At 37.9% G+C, this 21,295-nt stretch overlaps 3 protein-coding genes across 4 annotated transcripts in view; all 3 read right to left on the bottom strand.

Annotated features, from left to right (window-relative positions):
* Positions 1–21,295, bottom strand: part of LOC141338024 (SLAM family member 6-like) — a 384,898-nt gene that overhangs the window by 113,448 nt on the left and 250,155 nt on the right. The gene's annotated exons all lie outside the window — the stretch shown is intronic.
* LOC141338592 (uncharacterized) lies at positions 2,748–15,001 on the bottom strand. Its single transcript, XM_073844193.1, has 3 exons — positions 14,922–15,001; positions 12,090–12,222; positions 2,748–6,104 (listed from the first exon to the last, which is right to left on the bottom strand). The coding sequence occupies exons 2-3, from the start codon at positions 12,142–12,144 to the stop codon at positions 3,322–3,324; spliced, it is 2,838 nt and encodes a 945-aa protein (XP_073700294.1). The 5' UTR covers positions 12,145–12,222; positions 14,922–15,001; the 3' UTR covers positions 2,748–3,321.
* LOC141338600 (uncharacterized) lies at positions 16,525–19,492 on the bottom strand. 2 transcript variants are annotated; one of them, XM_073844202.1, is made up of 3 exons: positions 19,420–19,492; positions 18,093–18,169; positions 16,525–17,893 (listed from the first exon to the last, which is right to left on the bottom strand). In XM_073844202.1, the coding sequence occupies exons 2-3, from the start codon at positions 18,145–18,147 to the stop codon at positions 16,701–16,703; spliced, it is 1,248 nt and encodes a 415-aa protein (XP_073700303.1). In that variant the 5' UTR covers positions 18,148–18,169; positions 19,420–19,492; the 3' UTR covers positions 16,525–16,700. The 2 variants fall into 2 exon arrangements, with proteins under 2 accessions (XP_073700303.1, XP_073700302.1); XM_073844201.1 differs by having other exon boundaries at positions 18,093–18,172; positions 19,420–19,485.

Genomic DNA, 21,295 nt, shown 5'->3' on the forward strand with positions numbered 1-21,295 from the left:
ATCCGCCTTAACCATAGTACGTGAATGAAGAACACACAACTAAGGCTGTCTTCCAAGGTCTTCAAAATGAGATGAGGTGTGTGCCTATAGGCAAACTAGGCAGCTGTCTTGACAGTACAGTGAGGGAAGTAAAAAAAAAGGTATCCTTTCAAATTAATGTATTTATTTTTGGAGATTTATGGTATGCCCAGCCATTGACTTGACAAAATTAGCTACGTTTTATTGAAAGCAGTTGGCAACACTGCAAACAGGAACAGAACAAAACCCAACTAAAACACAAATGCACTTACAGAACTAAACCCTGACAAGATGATGGTTGACACACTTGAAGTGATCCATGTGCATTATAAGAATACAACTTAGTAAATTTAACAATACAAAAATTGCTATTTCAGGAGGAACATTATCTTTAAGTTGATCTGAATCTCATACATGAATCTGGTGGTCTTAAAGATGAACTTTGTTCACTGTGACAACTTTGGATAAAGTTTCTTTGTCTCATAACAGTTGTTTAAGGGAGACTTATATGATAGATTGTTTGTTGCATCGTGTCACATTTAGCGAGGACACAGTTTGCACTTGAAAGTGCTGGACCTGAAGATGAAGTGCTTACTGTGATTTGTGACATTTGTTTCTAGTATGATTGAGTAAAGACAATGACGAAGCGAAACTTTGCCCACATGGAGGGCAGTGATACGGCTACTCTCTGTGGATTTTCATGTGACTCTTGAGGTGTCCATTTCGTGCAAAACTCTTCCCACACTTATCACACTTAAAAGGCTTCTCTCCAGTGTGGACCCTCTCGTGTGTTCTCAGGTGTTCTGACTGACTGAAACTCTTGTCACAGTGTGAACACTTGTAAGGCTTTTCTCCAGTGTGAATTCTCTGGTGCCGTTTCAGTTGACCACTATCAAAAAAGACATTCCCACACTCAAAACACATATGATTCTTCACACCGCTGTGTCTTTTCTGGTGCTTTTTTAAAGCAGCCAGCTCAGTAAAACTCTTTCCACACAAAGAACAAATGTGAGGCTTCTCCTTTGTATGAACTTTCAGGTGGTTCTTCAGGGCATCTGTCCTAAAAAATTGTTTACCACACTGATCACAGTTATATGGTCTTTTTCCAGAATGATAACGCAGATGTAATTTAAAGGTGTTTGCCTTACTGAAACTTTTCCCACACTGATCACACGTGTATGGCCTCTCTCCGGTGTGGATTTTCATGTGTTCCTTAAGGCCAGTTTTTTGTGCAAAACTTTTCCCACATTGATCACATGTGTGTGGCCTCTCTCCAGCGTGGATTTTCATGTGAACTTGTATTTGTTTGTGTGAGAAACTCTTTCCACGCTGATGGCAGGTTAGAGACTTTTGGACTCTTCGCCTCTTCTTGGATTTTTTACTAGACTGATGTTTCTCATCAGCTTCACTCTTTTCTTCACTCTCCTCATTCTCTTCCACCAGGTCTAAAATTAAAATAAGAAAGTTTGACAAATGTGAAGACGACAAATGTGGAAAAGACTGCAGAAAGAATAAAACTGTTACACAATGGCTATTTCGATTAATAACTAGATTTGCCAATGTTTCATATTCAAAGTATTAATTGCTTAATTACTTTTAATTAAGGAATTAATACTTACTTTTAATTAAATAAAAGTAATTCAAAGATTTACTTGAGTACCATAAAGTACTACATTTTGATGTTCTTAGGTATTAAAGGTAAAACAAACAACTTTTATTTATGAAATGTAGTGCAATAAAAATATTTAGAAGTAAAAAAATATATATTTTTTTTACTTTAATAAAAAAGTAATTATGTATTAAATTATATTTAATATGAAACGTAGTGCAGTAAAAAGTAAAATTGTATTATTTGGAATACCGAAGTAAATTTTCTAAAAAAAAAAAAAAAAAAAAGTACAGACACATGAAAAGTAGTTTTACAGCAGAGTAAAAATACTTCACTACTGTCCGCCTCTGCTTATATTTAGCCATTTTTCCTTGAAATGAAACGTGTGAATCAGTATTCACTCAACTACCTCAAAGCCACTAGAACAACGTTATATATTTCGCTGACTTGTGTACTTACATTATATCCCAAATGTTTCCAAGCACGTTTAAATCCAGAGAAATAAGCAATTTTAACTAGTGCCTGTCTCTTGTCAGTGCATCACCTATGAATGACGTCATACCCACTTCCAGTTTTATTTTGTAGAAATCATGAAAAACGCCAAAGATGCTTTAATATGCATTTTATTAGACAGGTGAGCAACTGTTTGGATACATTCATGGACAGAAAACTTATCATTGCTATATAGCTCAACACTGTAAATCTCATGTTCTTGTTTTACCAAGACCATGTTTTTACCCTGCCTTAGAGACAACACTATTTTATAAAGTGTCTGATTATCCTGATTCTTTCTCTAATAGATTATGAGCTTAGTTTTTAACAGCAGATATCGCTGCATGGTTTAGATTTAGCCGTACTCTGCTTGCTTCTAATTCCTCACACCACCTGAACCTAAAATGATCATTCATATAGTTTGAGAAGGTTGAAGCGAATAACAAGGGTATGCATTTAACCACTTACATGACTCATGTAACCCATTTCCAACAGCATGAACAAGGTACTAGTTCAGAGGCAGTGCTATCGCCAGTTCGGAGTTGGTTCGACTGGCCAGCCATCTAAGAGTGCTTTCACACCTGGTACTATTCCTGTTTCGGAACAGAGTAATCGATCTACAGGTGTGAACGCACCATAACATTACTGAATACGTCTCATCTTTCCGAGCGAAGCTTTCCAGATTTGCTCAAGATGCATCGACACCAAAGCCCTGTAAGAGCGATTGAAGAGCGATTGGAGAGCAGATGGCTCTTTAAGCTTTTGAATTGCTTTCGCTGTACTTCAACACCACAACCGATCTCCATCGGCTTCCAAACACTGTGAATGTTCTCAAGACTGCTGGCCACAGTAAAACACCCTTTTGTTTTTGTGTTTTACTTCTAAGCAAATTTGGTATATTGATGAGTTCTGAGGAGGAAAGAAAACCTGAAGAGGATAATTCAGTTTAATCAAAGTTTATTGAAATTACATTTTCAAAAAAAAAAAAAAAAAAAAAAATTCTTGTTTTATTTATTAGTTAGAATGGGTATCAACAGTTTAACAAACTCCTAAAGCCAAATAATGAATACAAAACAACTGATTAATCTGTGAAGCAACCAACAATTCGTAGATTAATCATTCAATAAACTCTGATTAATTGATTATCAACGTAATTACTTGATGCAGCCCTACCTAGCACCTGGAAGTACATGATCAGACCTTCACCTAGTTACTGTAATTTCAGACAAGCAGACATGTAATTTATGACAAATTAGAGAAGATAATTGAGTGAATCTCGTCCCACATGAATGGCAGTGATACGGCTTCTCTCCGGTGTGGGTCCTCTCATGTTGTTGCAGATGTTTTAACCGTTTGAATCTCTTGTCACAGTGTGAACACTTGTAAGGCGTTTCAGTAGTGTGAACTGTCTGGTGCTGTTTCACTTCACCATCAGTAAAAAAAGCCTTCCCACACTCAGAGCAAACATGATCCTTCACACCGCTGTGTCTTTTCTGGTGATATTTTAAAGCAGCAAGCTCACTAAAACTCTTTCCACACGAAGAACACACATGAGGCTTTTCCTTTGTATGAATTTTCTGGTGCTTCTTCAGGGCACCTGTCGTAAAAAAATGTTTACCACAATTGTCACAGTTATATTGTCTTTTTCTAGAATGAGTACGCAGATGAGTGTGCAGCTTTTCTCCAGTGTGGATTTTCATGTGTTTGTTAAGGTTCCCTTTTTGTGCAAAACTCTTCCCACACTGACCACATGTGTGCGGCTTCTCTCCAGTGTGGATTTTCATGTGGTCGTTAAGGGTTCCTTTTAGTCTGAAGCTCTTCCCACAATGATCACATGCATGTGGCTTCTCTCCAGTGTGGATCCTCTGATGTATTTTCATATATATTAACCGTTTGAATCTCTTGTCACAGAGTGAACACTTGTAAGGTGTTTCTGTAGTGTGAACTGTCTTGTGCAGTTTCAGGTCACCATCTGTAAAAAAGGTCTTCCCACACTCAGAGCAAGCATAATCCTTCACACCACTGTGTCTTTTCTGGTGTATTTTTAATGCAACTCTCTGACGAAAACTCTTTCCACATAAATGACATATGTAAGGCTTTGTATGAACAGAGTTATATTGTGTTCTATTGTTTTTAGAATGAGTACACAGATGAACTGTAAAAAACCTTGAATTCTTGAAAATCTTCCCACATTGTTCACATGTGAAAGGCTTCACTCCTAAGTGGGTTTTCTTATGTTGATAAAGGGTTCCTCTTCGTGTAAAACTGCTCCCACACTGATCACATTTGTACGGTCTCTCTCCAGTGTGAATTTTCATGTGATCATGAAGGCTTTCTTTTCGTTTGAAACTCTTTCCACACTGATCGCAGGTAAAAGGCTTCTCTTTACTGTGGGTTTTCACATGTTCATAAAGGGTTCCTCTTTGTGTGAAACTCCTCCCACACTGATCACATGTGTATGGCTTCTCTCCAGTGTGGATCCTCATGTGTTCATTAAGGGTTGCTCTTTCTGCAAAACTCTTCCCACATTGATCACATGTGTGTGGCTTGCTCCCAGTGTGTCTTTTCAAGTGTTTGATAAGGTTTCCTTTATGTGCAAAACTCTTGTCACACTGATCACATGAATACGGCTTCTCTCCAGTGTGGATATTCATGTGGTCTTTAAGATTTCCTTTTTCTAAGAAACCCTTCCCGCACTGATCACATGTGTGTAGCTTCTCTCCAGTGTGGATTTTCATGTGTTTGTTAAGGTTTCCTTTTTGTCTGAAATTCTTCCCACACTGGTCACATGTGTGCGGCTTCTCTCCATTGTGGATATTCATGTGTTGATTAAGCATTTCTTTTAGTCTGAAGCTCTTCCCACATTGATCACACGTATACGGCTTCTCACCAGTGTGGATCCTCTCATGTATTTGCAGATATGTTGATCGTTTGAATCTCTTGTCACAGTGTGAACATTTGTAAGGTGTTTCTGTAGTGTGAACTGTCTGGTGCACTTTCATCGCACCATATGTAAAAAAAGTCTTCCCACACTGAGAGCAAGCATGATCCTTCACACCGCTGTGTCTTTTCTGGTGTATCTTTAATGCAACCATCTGACTAAAACTCTTTCCACATAAATAACATACATAAGGCTTGTCCTTCGTATGAGCTTTTAGGCGGTCCTTCAGGAAATCTGCCCTAATTTTTTTTTTATTGTTTTGGTGACCGTTTTCTTGTTTTTTTCTAGAATGAGTAAGCAGATGTTTTTTAAAACCACCGTATTTTCTGAAGCTCTTTCCACACTGATTACATGAGTACGGCTTCTCTCCAGTGTGGATCCTGATGTGTTCATGAAGGGGTTGCTTAAGTCTGAAACTCTTTCCACAATGATTACATGTGTGCGGTTTCTCTCCAGTGTGGATCCTCATGTGTACATTAAGGGCTCCTTTTTGTGTGAAACTCTTCCCACACTGATCACATGTGTATGGCTTCTCTCCAGTGTGGGTTTTTAGGTGTGCATCACGGTATCCTTTTTGTGTGAAACACTTCCCACACTGATCACATGTGTAAGGCTTCTCCCCAGTGTGGATCCTTGTGTGTTCGTTAAGGGTAGCTTTTAATCTAAAGCTCTTCCCACACTGACCGCATGTGTAGGGCTTCTCTCCAGTGTGGATTTTCAGGTGTTGTTTAAGGGTTATATTTAGTCTGAAGCTCTTCCCACATTGACCACATGTGTATGGCTTCTCCCCAGAGTGGATATTCATGTGTTTCGTAAGGTTTCCTTTTATTGTGAAAGTCTTTTCACACTGATCACATGTGTGCAGCTTCCCTTCAAGATTATATTTTATGTGAATATCAAGATTTTGCTTGCATGAGAGACTCTTTTCACACTGAGGCCATATTTTGTCTCTTCTTGTCAATGAAGATGTTTCTTCAGTTTTTACATGATGGTTCTCTCCTTCTTCAACCAGTTCTTCAATCTCCTTGTTCGCTTCTATCAGGCCTAAAATTAAAGTAAAAAAAAAAAGTTTAGTAAAAATTATTCAGAAAATCTTAAAAGAAAAATGTGAAAGGAAAAGGACATGTGAAACTTGAGATAACAGTAGAAACTATCAACATTTTGATGCATTCATTTTAATTTGGGTACGTTTTCAATCCAATTATAATTATTTAAAACATTACAGGCAGAGGTTTTGTAGTGAGAAGGATTACTAAATGTTTGATTAACTACATTTCAGAGTAATCACATTTTCCAAACAAGTAAAAGGAAACTATATTAGTTACTAATGTAACCCTGATTTCCAGAGATAACAGGAATGAGCTATTAGTTACTAATGAAGAGAGGAAGAGCAGAGAGAGTTATAACTAGTGCTCTGAAATGGAGTTGAACGCACCTTAGGCACAAAGCCTATTCTCAGTCTAAGGCAGGGGTGTCCAACCATGGTCCAGGAGGGCCAGTGTCTTGCAGAGTTCAGCTTCATCCACAATTAATCCCACCTGAACCAGCTAATCTAGGTCTTACTAGAAATTTCCAAATAGGTGTGTTGAGGGAAAGTGGAGCTAAACTCTTCAAAACAGTGGCCCTCCAGGTCTGAGTTTGGACACCCCTGGTCTAAAGGCCGGGACACACCAAGCCGACGATCGGCCGTCTGGCCTCGTCGGACAGTTGGTGGGCGTCGGTGAAGCGCGTCGGTTCGGTGTGTTCCGCACGTCGGCTCTCGTCGGCTTTCGTCTTGCTCGCGTCGGCCAAAGTTTGCTCGATTCGACATGTTGAATCGGCATCGGGCTTGTCGGGGCTGTCTGGGAAAGAGAGCGCTCTGATTGGCTGTTCAGACATCGAATCAGAGCGCGTGGAGGACTTGAACGTGAAGTGACGACAAGCAAAGGAAATAGACAAGAGGGAACCCGCTAGCTGTCATTTTCGCAATTCGCACAATTCGAAACCAACTATGGCTGTGTGGAACGTAGCTTTTGAAGACGAGCTGATCAATTTGATCCAAGACAGGCCAGCGCTGTACGACATAACGGGAAAACGTTGCATTTCTTTTTTGGCCTTCATACACACACACACACACACAAATATATATACTTACTTTTTATATAGGTCAATGACATGCTGCGTACTTTCCTTAATCTCCTCAAAATTGGTACTCAAGGTGATAATGTTCAAGAATGTAGAGACATTAGTGCTATAAGCATGCAAGTACAGGACACAATAAGCTTGGCAGACGGCAATGTCTGATTTTTAAATGTGTGAATATTGGGTCTTTAGGGATAAGTGGCCATGTTATGCAATGAATAGTTTTTTGCAAGAATAATGGCGATTACGGATCACCCCAACGTGTATTGTGAGAGCTTTGAAATGTTGTAATTTTCAAATGAAAAAAAAAAGTATAAGTACATTAAAATGTTACCATATGTGTATAATATATATATATATATATATATATATATATATATATATATATATACACACACACACATACATATATAATATATATATACACATACAGACACAGAAAGAGAGCAGATAATTAATAAATTTATATATGTGTGTGCGTACAACAGCTGTTTTACTTAAATTGATATTGATTGTATTGATATATAGTACAATTTCCCATTGATGTAATTTGTAAACACTTTGACTTTTAGAAAAAAAAGATTGTCTGGTGTACTTTTAAGTCCTTTTTTATTATGTTAAGTGTCAAAATATTATGAGGAGCGACTGTCTAGCTATAGCCATAATTCCTTTTTTGGAAATGTCTTTTAATTAACTACATTTTCTAAAAAAAAAAAATTCATACACTATTACACCAAATTCTTATTGTTTGTACAATTCCAATTCCATCACTGACCACAAATGTGTGAATACATATACTATTGAAGATAAAGAATACTTCTGTTATTCATTTTTTTTAGTTCTCGAATAACACTAGAAAACTGTAATACATTTTAAATGTTTTATTTAACAATTGGACTCTGTAGTGAAAACTCTGAAAATATTTACAAGGCCCAGTGTTGTACACAATTATACAATGTCAATCAAATGTACACAAACTAGATTTTGTTCCACTGAAAAGGCACTGCACCAATTTCAGTGTTAAAATACTAGCACAATCTTTGTCTGCACTGCTTGGCTTGAGTTGATGTGTTGGTGGTCCTTGGCAAGGGGGCTTGGAGTAGCTCAGGGTCTTGTCTCCATCTTCCAGGGACTGTATTATGATCTGGCCCTTCCTGGTCTATTCCCTCCATGTACAGCTCACCACATTCTGTCCGCAGAAACCACTGCTCCACTGTGTGGGGACACTAAAAAAACAACAACAAAAAAATGACATGTTGGCTTTTTCAGCTTCATGATTCATAATAACAACAACAACAAAAAAACAATAACGACTTAAATGTATGATAAAATAGAACGTTCATACCTTGAGGTAATTATCATTTAAAGCCTGATAGATTGCTGTACATGTTTCAGGAATATATCCCTGAATGGTTGATACACCCACTCTAAACTGGTATGAAAGGCTTTTGAAGCTTTCCCCTGTAAATAATGCACAGCACAGTTATCAACAATGCATTATTTCAACACATTTTCAAATGTAAATGCAACACTTTGCATGCATTTTCTACGTACATCGAAACATTATAGCCTGACTATAAACAGGCTGATTACAAACACACACACACACACACCCCACACACATATGCAGCATCAACAAGAGAAAAAAAGTTTAGCTTGCTTACCTGTTGCCAAGAACCGAAGGGTAATCATGAGGCGTTCACCGACGGAGATGCAGTCGCGAAAGTTTGTATTTTCCCTTTGAATGATCGGTTTGATGCGTTCCGTCAGAAAATGGAACTGGACAGGAAAAAGCCGAACGAAATGTTTTAAAATCTGAAGTTTCCGCTACCTGGCTTCACAAAACAAAATAATTCTGTGTTGAAAGACGAAGCAAATGCTTGGGAAACGCGCTGATTTGTTTGCACAGGCAACTCTACTTCCGTGTTCTCTTCTTGGAATGAAAATACAGACTACTGCCACCTGCGGGTACGCAACGGTATATTTCCTCACGCATGCGCGGAAAGCACCTTCTAGTTTGTAGTCTGCTTTCGTCAGTTCAGTGTGTTCGAGCTCAGTTTAATTGCCCAGACGCCCGCAGACGCAGCCGACCAGAGGCGACAAGACGGTCGGCTTTCGTCGGCGCTAGTTGGTTGGCGTCGGGTTGGTGTGTCCCGGCCTTAAGGACAACTTTACTGTCATTAGGGCCAAACCCGAGGCAGGACGCATCCACTGAAGAAGCCTGCAAGTTGCTCACTTGCTTGACCAAAGCCAAAGCCAGCAGGAGGGCAGTCTTTAGCAAGAAAGACTGAAGGTTTTGTTATTTTGAGCAGTTAAAAAGAAGGGGCTCGTAGAGCATTTAGTACCATGGACAAACTTCAGGATGGAACAGACTGTAAGACCATATATGGTAAGCCACCCTCTTGAACATGAATCTCAAGAAATGTTTGTGCTGGGGCCTATCTGAAATGATGCATCTTTCAGATCCACTAAAAAAAATAATCCCCTGGAAAGATTCACAAGAGGATTTGCTTCAAGGAAAACATTCTGAAAGGCTGCTTTATCAGGGTGCAATTTAGATGTCTCAAATTGAGGATGGGCCGGAGGCTGACATTTTTCTTTGGAATAAAGTAGCAGCCCCTGTAAAAACTCAACTCCCTGTGGCCTGTGGGGGCTCTCTCTACAACATCCTTTGCTAGCATGGTTTGGACATCTCAGAAGACATGGGCATCATTGTCCAAAAGTGTAAACCATGCCCCAAAGCAAGGAGGTTTAAGGGTAGTCCAGCCTTGATGGAAATGAACCTCCTCGGATTAGGAATATCAAAGCTGCTGGGGCTGCTCAGGGTCCAGCTCTAGTTTATGGTGGGGTCCCTGGCGCTTAGAGAACAGATAGCATTTAGCCCTTCAAAAGCTGTGTTTCACTTCAGGGTCTGCCTCTGGCTTTGGTTGAGCAGGAGCTGAAAATGGTTTAGGGCGATGCTGAGGCATGACACTTTGGGGCGACTGGAGGCAGCAGAAGAACTGGCTCACTTAGGGAGAAATGACACATCACTTGTGATGACTTCTGAGCTGCCATGAAGTGTTAGGCTGGGGCTGAGCAGAGGCAGATGCTGGCCTGGAGTGCTACTGTGTAAATGACAGCTTGAGGCAACAAAATTTCTGGCTGTGAATCATTCAGTAAAGTCATCCAAAGTACAATCAATAGTCCCAATAGAGAGTCGAGGAGGACCAACTTATTGGCATCCTTAAGCTCTGTTAAATTCAGCCAAAGGTGTTGCCACTGACATCATTGAGTGCAGTACGCCAACATATCGCACAGTTGCACTTCGGCCATCTTGAGTTTGAATCCTGGCTTACAGAAGTTTCCAAACCCATCTCCCCTCTTTCTCTCCTACTCACTTCTTGTCAAATCTCCACAGTCCTATCAAATAAAAAGCAAAAAAAAACAACAACATCACCTGTCTCCCTTAGCTGTAGGGGGCAGAGTCCTCCATGGTGTCCATAATAGTAGTGTTTATTAGCAATTTCGTCTTGAAACCCTCAAAGAGTCCAAACCTTTTGCACCATACGAGGACACTGGTTTTCGTGAGAGAAAAGCACCTTGCTGTAGGGAAAATGATGCATGACGTATATAGACCAGTGTGAGCTCACACAGTCCCATTCATTCAGGCCAGCATCTCCACTGTTTCCTCATCTTAGACTCCTGAGAGAAAGATAACGGTAGAGCACGAGGGGCAGAGCTGCTTTCCCTTAGAAAAAGCGGGCCATGAGCACAGTGAGGGGAGAAGCACACATTTGCAATGAGCAGTCCGTCTCGATAAGCATGGCTCATGCAAGCGACATGCTCATAGTCCTCTTATGATGGATGTCTCACCTCCATGTCATCCAAGATGCTCATGTCTTTCTTTATTCAGTTGAAAATAAATTAAGTCTGTTCAGAAAAACATTCCAGTATTTTCCTCCATATAGTGGACTTCTATTGTGGCCAATGGTTTGAACATCCAAACTGCAGTTTCAATGAAGCTTCAAAGGGCTCTACACAATCCCAGCTGAGCAATAAGGGTCTTATCTAATGAAACGATTGGTCATTGGGTTCAAACTCTAGTGCAAATCAGTTCAGGTGAACGTAGACAACACGATTAATATTCAATAATCCAGCAGCTCGTCAGATCTTAGTGTATTTTATGTTATTAGTAGTAGTACAATTATTTTTATTATTATTATTATACATTCAGTATTATTTTTTTTTTTCAGAAAATCTGAATGACCAACAATGTTTCAAGCACCACCAGCAGTCCTAAGATGTTAAAATGACAAATATGCATTCATACATTTTCATTCATACGTGGTTACCACGTTTTAGTTCTAATTACTGATGTTCTATCATAGAAATGCTTGATTGACTGATATTAAGTCTATCTACTGAAAAGTACTTTTAGATCATATCACACATCAATATATCTTAATGAAAATGTGTGTGTGTGTGTGTGTGTTTGTGTTAGGTAAACTAAAAAATGTACTAGCCAATGGCAACGCTATTGCTACGGTGTGCGTAGAGGGTTGTATTGCTATTGAGATGTTATTTATTTTAAAGCAACCGTTTTCAAAACCAGACATTACTGGCTCATATTATTCTTTTAATTTTGTAGTTTGTCTTTCATTTTTGGAGGGGTAAGTTTTGATGGCATTAGTGACTTACGCACTGTTAATGTCTTTAACCACAGGTGCCAATAAACCACAATCTATCATATTCATCCACGCTGAATAGCTGAGCCTCAACTCAATGTAATCATCAAAATAAACCGCTGTAACTTGTAACATCACGTCTTTTCTGTACTGCAGCTTTAACTATTATTTCTTAGCTTTTTTCTGATGTTTCTGCTTGAAGTTTTGTAACCTTACTGAACAATTAAGAATATACACCAACCTATTTGTTGTTCAGTATCTTCCTGTTTTATTCTGCAGGGTTCTGGATCCGTCATGTTTTCGACTTTATTTCATGAACTGTTGTGGGAGAAGCTGAAGTGTAGTTGAATTCCTGTGTAGTTGGAGGAGCAGATCTGCCAAAATAAAATAAAAAATAAAAAAATCAGTTATCAAATTGATCTTTTCATCAATTCATATATAAAGCATTCTCATGTTTTGGACAACTTAAACATGTACATTTCCCGCAGCAGCTCACTCTGTGTCCTCTAGTAAAGGAGCGCTCGATTGACTCGGCTACTGATCGCTATCAGCCAATAATTGCTTCTTATGACAAGAATCAGCATTTGAGGTTAAAAAGTACATAAATTGTAATTTAAAAATATATATATATTTTTTAGAAAATAACAGGTCATTTTACTAGATAAGACCCTTATTCCTTAGATGGGATCATGTAGAGTCCTTTGAAGCTGCACTGAAACTGCGTTTTTAACCTTTAACCTGTTGATCACCCGTAAAGTCCACTATATGGAGAAAAATCCTGGAATGTTTTCCTCAAAAAAAAAAACGTATCTTCTTTGCAACTGAAGAAAGAAAGACATGAACATTTTGAATGACATGGGGTTGAGGTAAATTATCAGGAAATTTTTATTTTGGCAGTAAAGAAATCCTTTAAGTATATTTCTTCAGGGAAAGCCGATCAAGTAAAACATACATACAGAGCACCTCCTAGTGGCCATTAGTGACATGACGTAAATAAGAGGACAAATAAAGTGACACCTTTTCAGTGATTATAAAGGAAGGGCTATTTTCACATTTTCTAGGATAAATACAACTGTTCAGAAGTTAAATAAAAGTTTTGTTTTTTGTGCATATCCTGTACAAGCAGCAAGTTTCAGGTGTGACATAAATCCCTCACCCCTCACATAAACGCAGGGTTCATTTTCAAATGGGTGAAAAATATAATCTGTCAAAATAGGTGAAATGAAATGAAAATGCAGATTAAAGAAAAGTATTTTTTTTCTTTGTCAAAATATTTTCAAATGCAGTTGCAATCTTTTAGAGGGTTTGCACTTACGTCACGATTTGGTCAGTTACCCAGATTGCACCCTTACTGGCGATACTCGGATGTAAACAACAGCATTGCATGGATAATGTACTACTAAATACATTGTTCTGCTAATCTATGCTGTCGAAACCATATGAAAAAACACGTGGAAGCTGCTAATCATATATGGAAGGACTTAGTTAGCAGGAAAGGGCGCAATATTTTGACAAACTAAAGTTGTTAAAGGTTGTATCAGTGATTTCTAGCCTGAAACATAAAGTGTCAAATTCAGCTGACCTTTCATCACGATCCGCTCGCTGCCTGCCCCATAAATTGTCTGTGAAAAAAACGCGTCTCTCTGGTCAGCCTAGGGTCCGAGATATGCCAAAAAAAACAATCGGCACTACCAACCTTTCCACAGATAAACAAACAGTGTTCCAACCAATCAGCGTCAGGGGTTTGGTGTTGTGGACTTTCGCTCCGCCTCCCTCACATCCCTGCACCAGTAAGAAAGTCCACAACACCAAACCCCTGACGCTGATTGGTTGGAACACTGTTTGTTTATCTGTGGAATAGTTGATAGCACCGATTGTTTTTTTGGCATATCTCAGACCCTAGGCTGACCAGAGAGACGCGTTTTTTTCACAGACAATTTATGGGGCAGGCAGCGAGCGGATCGTGAAGAAAGGTCAGCTGAAATTGTCACTTTATGTTTTAGGCTAGAAATCGCTGATACAACCTTTAAGTGGTAAAGATACATATGAGCAGTATTAATTATGATTTTAGCCTAATATGTGAAAAACACTTTTTCTGACCGGAAATGATAAGAACAAACACAAATGTTGTCAAAATTCTTCCCCTGGAAATCCTGGTTCAGTTTGCCACAAACGGCTTTTGTTCCTCAGACAGTTTTTTGCACTCTTCTCCTTGATTTGTTATAACTTTTAACAGTCTATAGTACTCCAAATGTTTTTCCCGGTCCGACCAATAATTACAGCCCAAAACATGCCAATAACTAATCATTTTTAGAAGCAAAAATCAGCAAAATATGCAAGTTTTGTTCAGTTTACTGGCATTGGCATGGTTTACCAGAGCCACCAATATGGCCGAATGAACACACATTGTTAAAAAAAAAAAGCACTCTATAAAAGTAAAACACTAGTAAATCTTGCAATTCTCTCACTGTATATTGTTAATGGTTTTGCAGTACTGCAAGTTATTTTCCCACTAGCTGTGGGAATTCACACTCCAAGTTGTATAACTCTACCTGTCTACAGATTGTTTCTTAGACATCACATTGTTTATAGCCTATTAATGTACAGTTCAAAAAAGAATTAAATATCAAAAGAACCTGCACACCTGAATTCACCACAACATAGAAACCAATAATAATAAATCTCATCAACCCCTCGCTGTGACTCGGGAGCGACCCGCTGGATCTCTGCTGGGTCTTAAAGCCTTCAGCAAACGTTAGCAAAGCAAACAATGATGTGTCCAAAAATCAACTACTTTTAGTTTAGAGTTTGTTATTCGTATTGCCTTGGTGGTCATACGACGTATGCCTGTGTATACGAGACAAAACTATGTCTTAAATACGGGAGGATATCGTATTATTAGGAATGTTTAGCAACCCTACTGCTAGGCTAAATGTTTATTTCAATTAGCAGACGCCAGAAAAAAACGCACAAATAGAACTGTACCACATTAAAACAACACAAAATGACCCTGTAAGATGTTGCTTTAACACGCTGTATTTTAATAAATGTATAAATACACGAATTACCTCACCTTTAGAAGACTCAAAGCTGTGTGATGGTGCTAGCGGTGACTACTTTTTCTTCTTGTTTTAGAGACAACTAATGCACGTCGGAGAAATGGGCGTGCCGAAAGGTTTCTCATTAATAAATAGCCATTCAGCCTTGACCATACATATACGTCATTACTTTAGACTGAAGGAAGATTGTGTGATGTTGTATATATATTGCTATATATTACAATTAGATGAAGTTAATTATGAAAAACATAAAGCGTTGATTAATGCATTTAACGAACTCAAACTAGATACAATTTTACAAATATCACATATTTTGTGCTCAAAATGAGCCTAACATGTTAAATAATTCGCCTAATTAAGGATGGACACATTTCAAGCATTTAAAACGTTGTAATTGTTGTTATTAATGTTATATTATATGGTACATGCTGTTCACAGAAAACCGTTAATAGTTATTGCAGTTAAAACCTGGAAAATATTTGTTAGTTTTTGTAATATGGTTTTATAAAGTCAGTTTTATTTCTAATACCAGTGGCCACACTATTGGCATTTAGTGTTAAGAGATTCATTTATACAAACACAAAGGTGCTAGTTAAAATGCTATTAACAACCATTTTTGGAAAAATACTTCATAAAAATCTTTATATTATCTGACTTTCCATTAACACAGTACAGTATTGGTTTACATCATGGGCAGCAGTTAAAGGTTGTATCAGCGATTTCTAGCCTAAAACATAAAGTGTCAATTTCAGCTGACCTTTCTTCACGATTCGCTCGCTGCCTGCCCCATAAATTGTCTGTGGAAAAAAACGCGTCTCTCTGGTCAGCCTAGGGTCCGAGATATGCCAAAAAAACAAACCCCTGACGCTGATTGGTTGGAACATTGTTTGTTTATCTGTGGAAAGGTTGGTAGTGCCGATTGTTTTTTTGGCATATCTCGTACCCTAGGCTGACCAGAGAGACGCGGTTTTTTCACAGACAATTTATGGGGCAGGCAGCGAGCGGATCGTGATGAAAGGTCAGCTGAATTTGACACTTTATGTTTCAGGCTAGAAATCGCTGATACAACCTTTAAGCGTTTTACCAGAAAACAAAAGAAAACACATGGAGCCCCTGAATGGGCCACAAAAGGTGCATGCAAAATTCCCTTTAGGGGCTTCGCAAAAACATAATACTAATGAGAACACCAAACAATAACTGACAAAACACAATGCCTTTCTCTAGTGTGTTCCCGTATCTTTATTAAATTTCTCTTACATTCGGATCCTTGCCTCAACTTGCTGTCTTGCAAGCTTGCCATTCCCGTTGCAGCTTAATGATGTGGCAGCCAAGATTAGTAGGGCCCATTTTACTGTGTAGAATATATTAAAATATAAAACAATTTTTGTATTGTAATAAATAATTGAATAGTATTGTACTTCTGTTCAAGTAATGACAGTGTGCAGATGAATATTTTAGCCTCCTATCTGTTCCGAAATTAATGGGTTTTTGTTCTTCCATTTCAGTTCTTAGCAAATTCGGTGTATTGATGACTTCTGAAGAGGGCAGGAAACCTAAAGGAGATCAATTCAGCTACTCAAAGTTGATAAAAAACACATTTTCAAGTGATTTCCTTGTTTTATTTATTGTTTAGAATGGATATACGACATTTAAAGGAACTGCAAAAGCTACATAACTGATATAAGCTACTAACATATCTCTGAAATAATCAACGATCAGTCGATTATTAATTATAATTATTTCTGATTAATTGATTTTTTTTAAATAATCACTCAATGTTGCTCTACACAGCATCACACCTGGAAGTGCAGATCAACACTTGAACTGCTTAGTGTAATTTCAGACATGCATTTCTTTTTATGACAGATTAGAGAAGATAACTGAGTGAAACTTTTGCCACATGAATGGCAGTGATACGGCTTCTCTCCAGTGTGAATCCTCTCGTGTACTTTAAGATATACTAACCGTTTGAATGTTTTGTCACAGTGTGAACACTTGTAAGGTGTTTCTGTAGTGTGAATTCTCTGGTGCATTTTCACTTCCGCATCTGTAATAAAAGCCTTGCCACACTCACAGCAAATATGATCCTTTACACCGCTGTGTCTTTTCTGGTGTATTCGTAAAGCATCCAGCTCACTAAAACTCTTTCCACACAAAGAACACATGTGAGGCTTCTCCTTGGTATGAACTTTCAGATGCCTCTTCAGGGCACTTGTCCTAAGAAAATGTTTACCACAATGGTCACAGTTAAAAAGTCTTTCACTGGAATGAGAACGCAGATGCATTTTAAAAACACTTGCTAATCTGAAACTCTTCCCACACTGATCACATGTGTGTGGTTTTTCTCCAGTGTGGAGTTTCATGTGTTCCTTAAGGTATTCTTTTTGTGTAAAACTCCTCCCACACTGACCACACGCATGCGGCTTCTCTCCGGTGTGGACTGTTAAGTGTTTGTTAAGATGTCCTTTTCGTCCGAAACTCTTCCCACAATGATCACATGCATACGGCTTCTCCCCAGTGTGGATTCTCTCATGTCTTCTCAGATATTCTGACCGCTTGAATCTCTTGTCACAGTGTGAACACTCGTAAGGTGTTTCTGTAGTGTGAACTATCAGGTGCACTTTCAATGCACTATCTGTAAAAAAAGTCTTCCCACACTCAGAGCAAGCATGATCCTTCACACCGCTGTGTATTTTCTGGTGTTTTTTAAATGCACCCATCTGACTAAAACTCTTTCCACATAAATAACACCCATAAGGCTTCTCCTTTGTATGAACTTCCAGGTGGTCCTTCAGGTAATCTGAAAACCCTTCCAGATGAAGTTTTATGTGACTTTCAAGAGTTTCCTTGCACGAGAAACTCTCTCCACACTGAGTGCAAATTAAACATATTTCATCTCGACTACAGGATGTTTCTTCCATTTTGACATGATGGTTCTCCCCCTCTTCAATTAGTTCTTCAGTCTCCTTGTTCTCTTCTTTCAGGTCTAAAATGAAAGTAAAAAAAGTTTAGCTAAAAAGGTCAGTACAAAAAAAAATGTAAAAAGGAAAAAGACGTTTTAACCCTGAGATAACAGTAGTAATGTAAACATTTTGATGCATTAATTGAAATTGGGTACATATATTATCCAATTATTATTTTTAAAACATTGCAGGCATTACATTACAGGTTTTGTAGGGACCAACCTATTTGTTGTTCAGTATCTTCCTGTTTTATTACACATGGTTCTGGATCAGTCATGTTTTCGACTTTCTTTCATAAACTGCTGTGGGAGGAGCAGAAAATAAACATAAAGCAGTTATCAAACGGAAGCTTTCATTAATTCACACACTTCAGTAATTGTGTTTGTTTCCCCATCTATTTAAATGTAAAGTTATTTCATTTGTTTTAAAAAGAATTTACATAATCTAAGTATTATATCTTTCTAGACTTTCTAGCATTTAACAGATAAGTATATAACCCCAAAATGCAAGTTATATGTTGAGGAAAACACTTGTCAGATGCATTAACCAGCACACGCATCTGTCAAAATACAACAGAGCAAGACGTAGCAAACACCCATCTCTCAATTTGTTGATCTCAGAAACCAATCTTGCATAAAAAAGATGAGTGCCTGCTGTGAGACGCATTTTGGGATTTTTTGTGTTTCTTATACATTTGATTCCTTGTACAGTTTATGTACCCTTTCTTGTTTTATTGTAGTGTTTATTTGACTGCTTACACATTTTCAGAGAGCTTGTACTTTTTTAGGCTATTATTAGTTTTTTTTTGTGATACTAGCATTGGTGACAAGAATTGTTTTGATATCATAAATGATAGCAAAAATAACTATATTGTATGTATATAATATATAATTATAATGAAATAAAATTACTCATATCGTGATGGATTGTGGTTACGGTATCTCAGTGGGTCGAACAGGTCAAGTAATAAAAAATACATTCCAGTTAATTTCGGGTGGGATTTTACCATTGTACGAAATCAACATACAAATACAACATCACAGAAAGTCACTCAAGTCTTAATGAATTTAACAACAGTTTCTCACATCGTTTAAAATAATATATCTGTACTGTACCACACAGTGTATATGTCATTTCATTGTCTGCATGTGTATATGAGCTCTATAGATTTGTTTTTAGACAAATCACAAGCGAACTGAGGCTGAGGATTCTGCTGAGTCTATAAAGTCTTTAGCAAACGTTCGCAAACCAAACTCGTCCAACAATTAATTCGTTTCAATGTAGAGTTTGTTAATTGTTTTTGTTTGGGTGGTCATACGGCGTATGCCTGCGTATACGGAGCAAATTAATGTCTTAAATACGGGATGATTCCATATTATTCGGAATGGTTGGCAACCCTACTGCTAGGCTAAATGTTTATATAGCAGACGCCAGAAAAGACGTGTTGTACCACATTAAAACAACACAGACATTACTCTTTAAAAATTTGCTTTAACAAGACTTAGATTTGTAATATAGCCTACTTGAATAAATGTTCAAATTACCTCACCTCGGAAGACACAAAGCTGTGCAATAGCGGTGACTACTCCTCCTTGTTTTCTTTTTTCTTTCTTTGTTGTTGTTTTAATGACGGTCGGCAACCAACGTTAAGGCGCATTACCGCCACCTACTATACTGGAGTGCAGTGTTGCCAGATCGGGTTAAAGATTTCCAGCCCAAAAGCTCACCAAAACCCGCCCACTTCAACAAAAACCAGCCCAAATTTTAACTGCCAAAACAATGAGAATTTTATTAGCATGTCAAGGTTGATAAGAACCATTTTTATCTCTTTAAAAAAAGAATAATGACAAAATAAAATAAAGATAAATCAATTTCACAGGAATATGGATCAAAACAGTTCGAAAATATGCGTAAAATGTCTTCTTTTCAAAGTGGAAATTAACCTATGACTTTAACCCTGCGAAAAACACATGCATCATTTTCAATGTCCACAGTAAAAATGTGCTAATTTCTGTGCAAAAAGTGCACAATAAAGTGATGAGAAACAAATTTAATGTAGCAGGCATTTACGTTCATGCACACACCCACGTTTTCTTATTTCAGTTACAATTATATTTAGAAGTCTTCTATTCATCTCTCACGTGTAATCCACTTAGACTTTTTATCGTGTAACTTATATTTAGGCCACTTTGCCATCCCAATTACTTAAAATGAATAAATGAATAAGGCAAGGCAAGGCAAGGCAAGGCAAGGCAAGTTTATTTATATAGCACATTTCATACACAATGGTAATTCAAAGTGCTGTACATAAAAAGGAGTTAAAATCACAACAGCAAACAAATCATAAAAATTTAAAATAATAATCACACTAACAACAATAAAAACAGAATTTAAGAACATTTCAGATGATTTAAAAAATTGATTTTAAAATTAATTAGCACAGTAAAATGATTATACATAAAATAATGCAATCTGTTCGGACGTAGCACAGTGCTCATTCAATAAATGCACAACTAAACAGGTGAGTTTTAAGTCTGCGTTTAAATGTGTCTAATGTATTAGCACATCTGATCTCTTCTGGAAGCTGATTCCAGCTGCGGGCGGCATAATAGCTAAAAGCCGATTCCCCTTGTTTTGTGTGAACCCTTGATATTACTAACTGACTCGATCCTAGTGATCGGAGTTGTCTGTTAGGTTTGTATACTGTGAGCATATTTGCAATGTATGTAGGTCCTAGGCCATTGAGTGCTTTATAAACTAGTAAAAGTACTTTAAAATCTATCCTAAACATAACTGGTAGCCAGTGTAAGGACCTAAGGACTGGTGTAATATGCTCTGATTTTTTGGTTCTAGTCAGAATCCTGGCAGCAGCGTTCTGTATGAGCTGCAGCTGTCTAATGGTCTTCTTGGGAAGGCCGGTGAGGAGACCATTACAATAGTCCACCCTGCTGGTGATAAAGGCATGAACAAATTTCTCCAAATCTTGACGGGAAACAAAACATCTAATTCTTGCAATGTTTTTAAGATGATAGTATGCTGATTTAGTTACTGCTTTAACATGGCTACTGAAACTGAGGTCTGACTCCAGAATCACACCCAGATTCTTGACTTGATTTTTTGTTTTTTGACCCCTAGCGTCAAGGTACGCATTTACCTTATGAACTTCATCTTTGTTTCCAAATGCAATGACTTCCGTTTTCTCCTTGTTTAACTGTAAAAAGTTTTGGCACATCCAACTGTTAATTTCATCAATGCATTGGCAGAGGGAGTCAATGGGGCTGTAGTCATTTGGCGATAAGGCTAGGTAAATCTGGGTATCATCTGCATAGCTGTGAATAAGCTGCATATTCAAAATCTTGCCCGTTATAGGGCCAAAACCCGTCACTCACAAGTCATCACATAACGTTAAATTCGTAAATTGATTG

The sequence above is a fragment of the Garra rufa genome, chromosome 7 (genome assembly GCF_049309525.1).
Source record: "Garra rufa chromosome 7, GarRuf1.0, whole genome shotgun sequence".
In the NCBI taxonomy this organism is placed as follows: domain Eukaryota; kingdom Metazoa; phylum Chordata; class Actinopteri; order Cypriniformes; family Cyprinidae; genus Garra; species Garra rufa.

Coding starts and splice junctions, on each gene's coding strand:
- LOC141338592 (XM_073844193.1), bottom strand. CDS start 12,144: ATGACGGATCCAGAACCCTGCAGAATAAAACAGGAAGATACTGAACAA. Junction 6,105..12,089: donor AGATACTGAACAACAAATAG/GTTGGTGTATAT, acceptor CTTTAATTTTAG/GCCTGATAGAAGCGAACAAG.
- LOC141338600 (XM_073844202.1), bottom strand. CDS start 18,147: ATGACTGATCCAGAACCATGTGTAATAAAACAGGAAGATACTGAACAA. Junction 17,894..18,092: donor AGATACTGAACAACAAATAG/GTTGGTCCCTAC, acceptor CTTTCATTTTAG/ACCTGAAAGAAGAGAACAAG.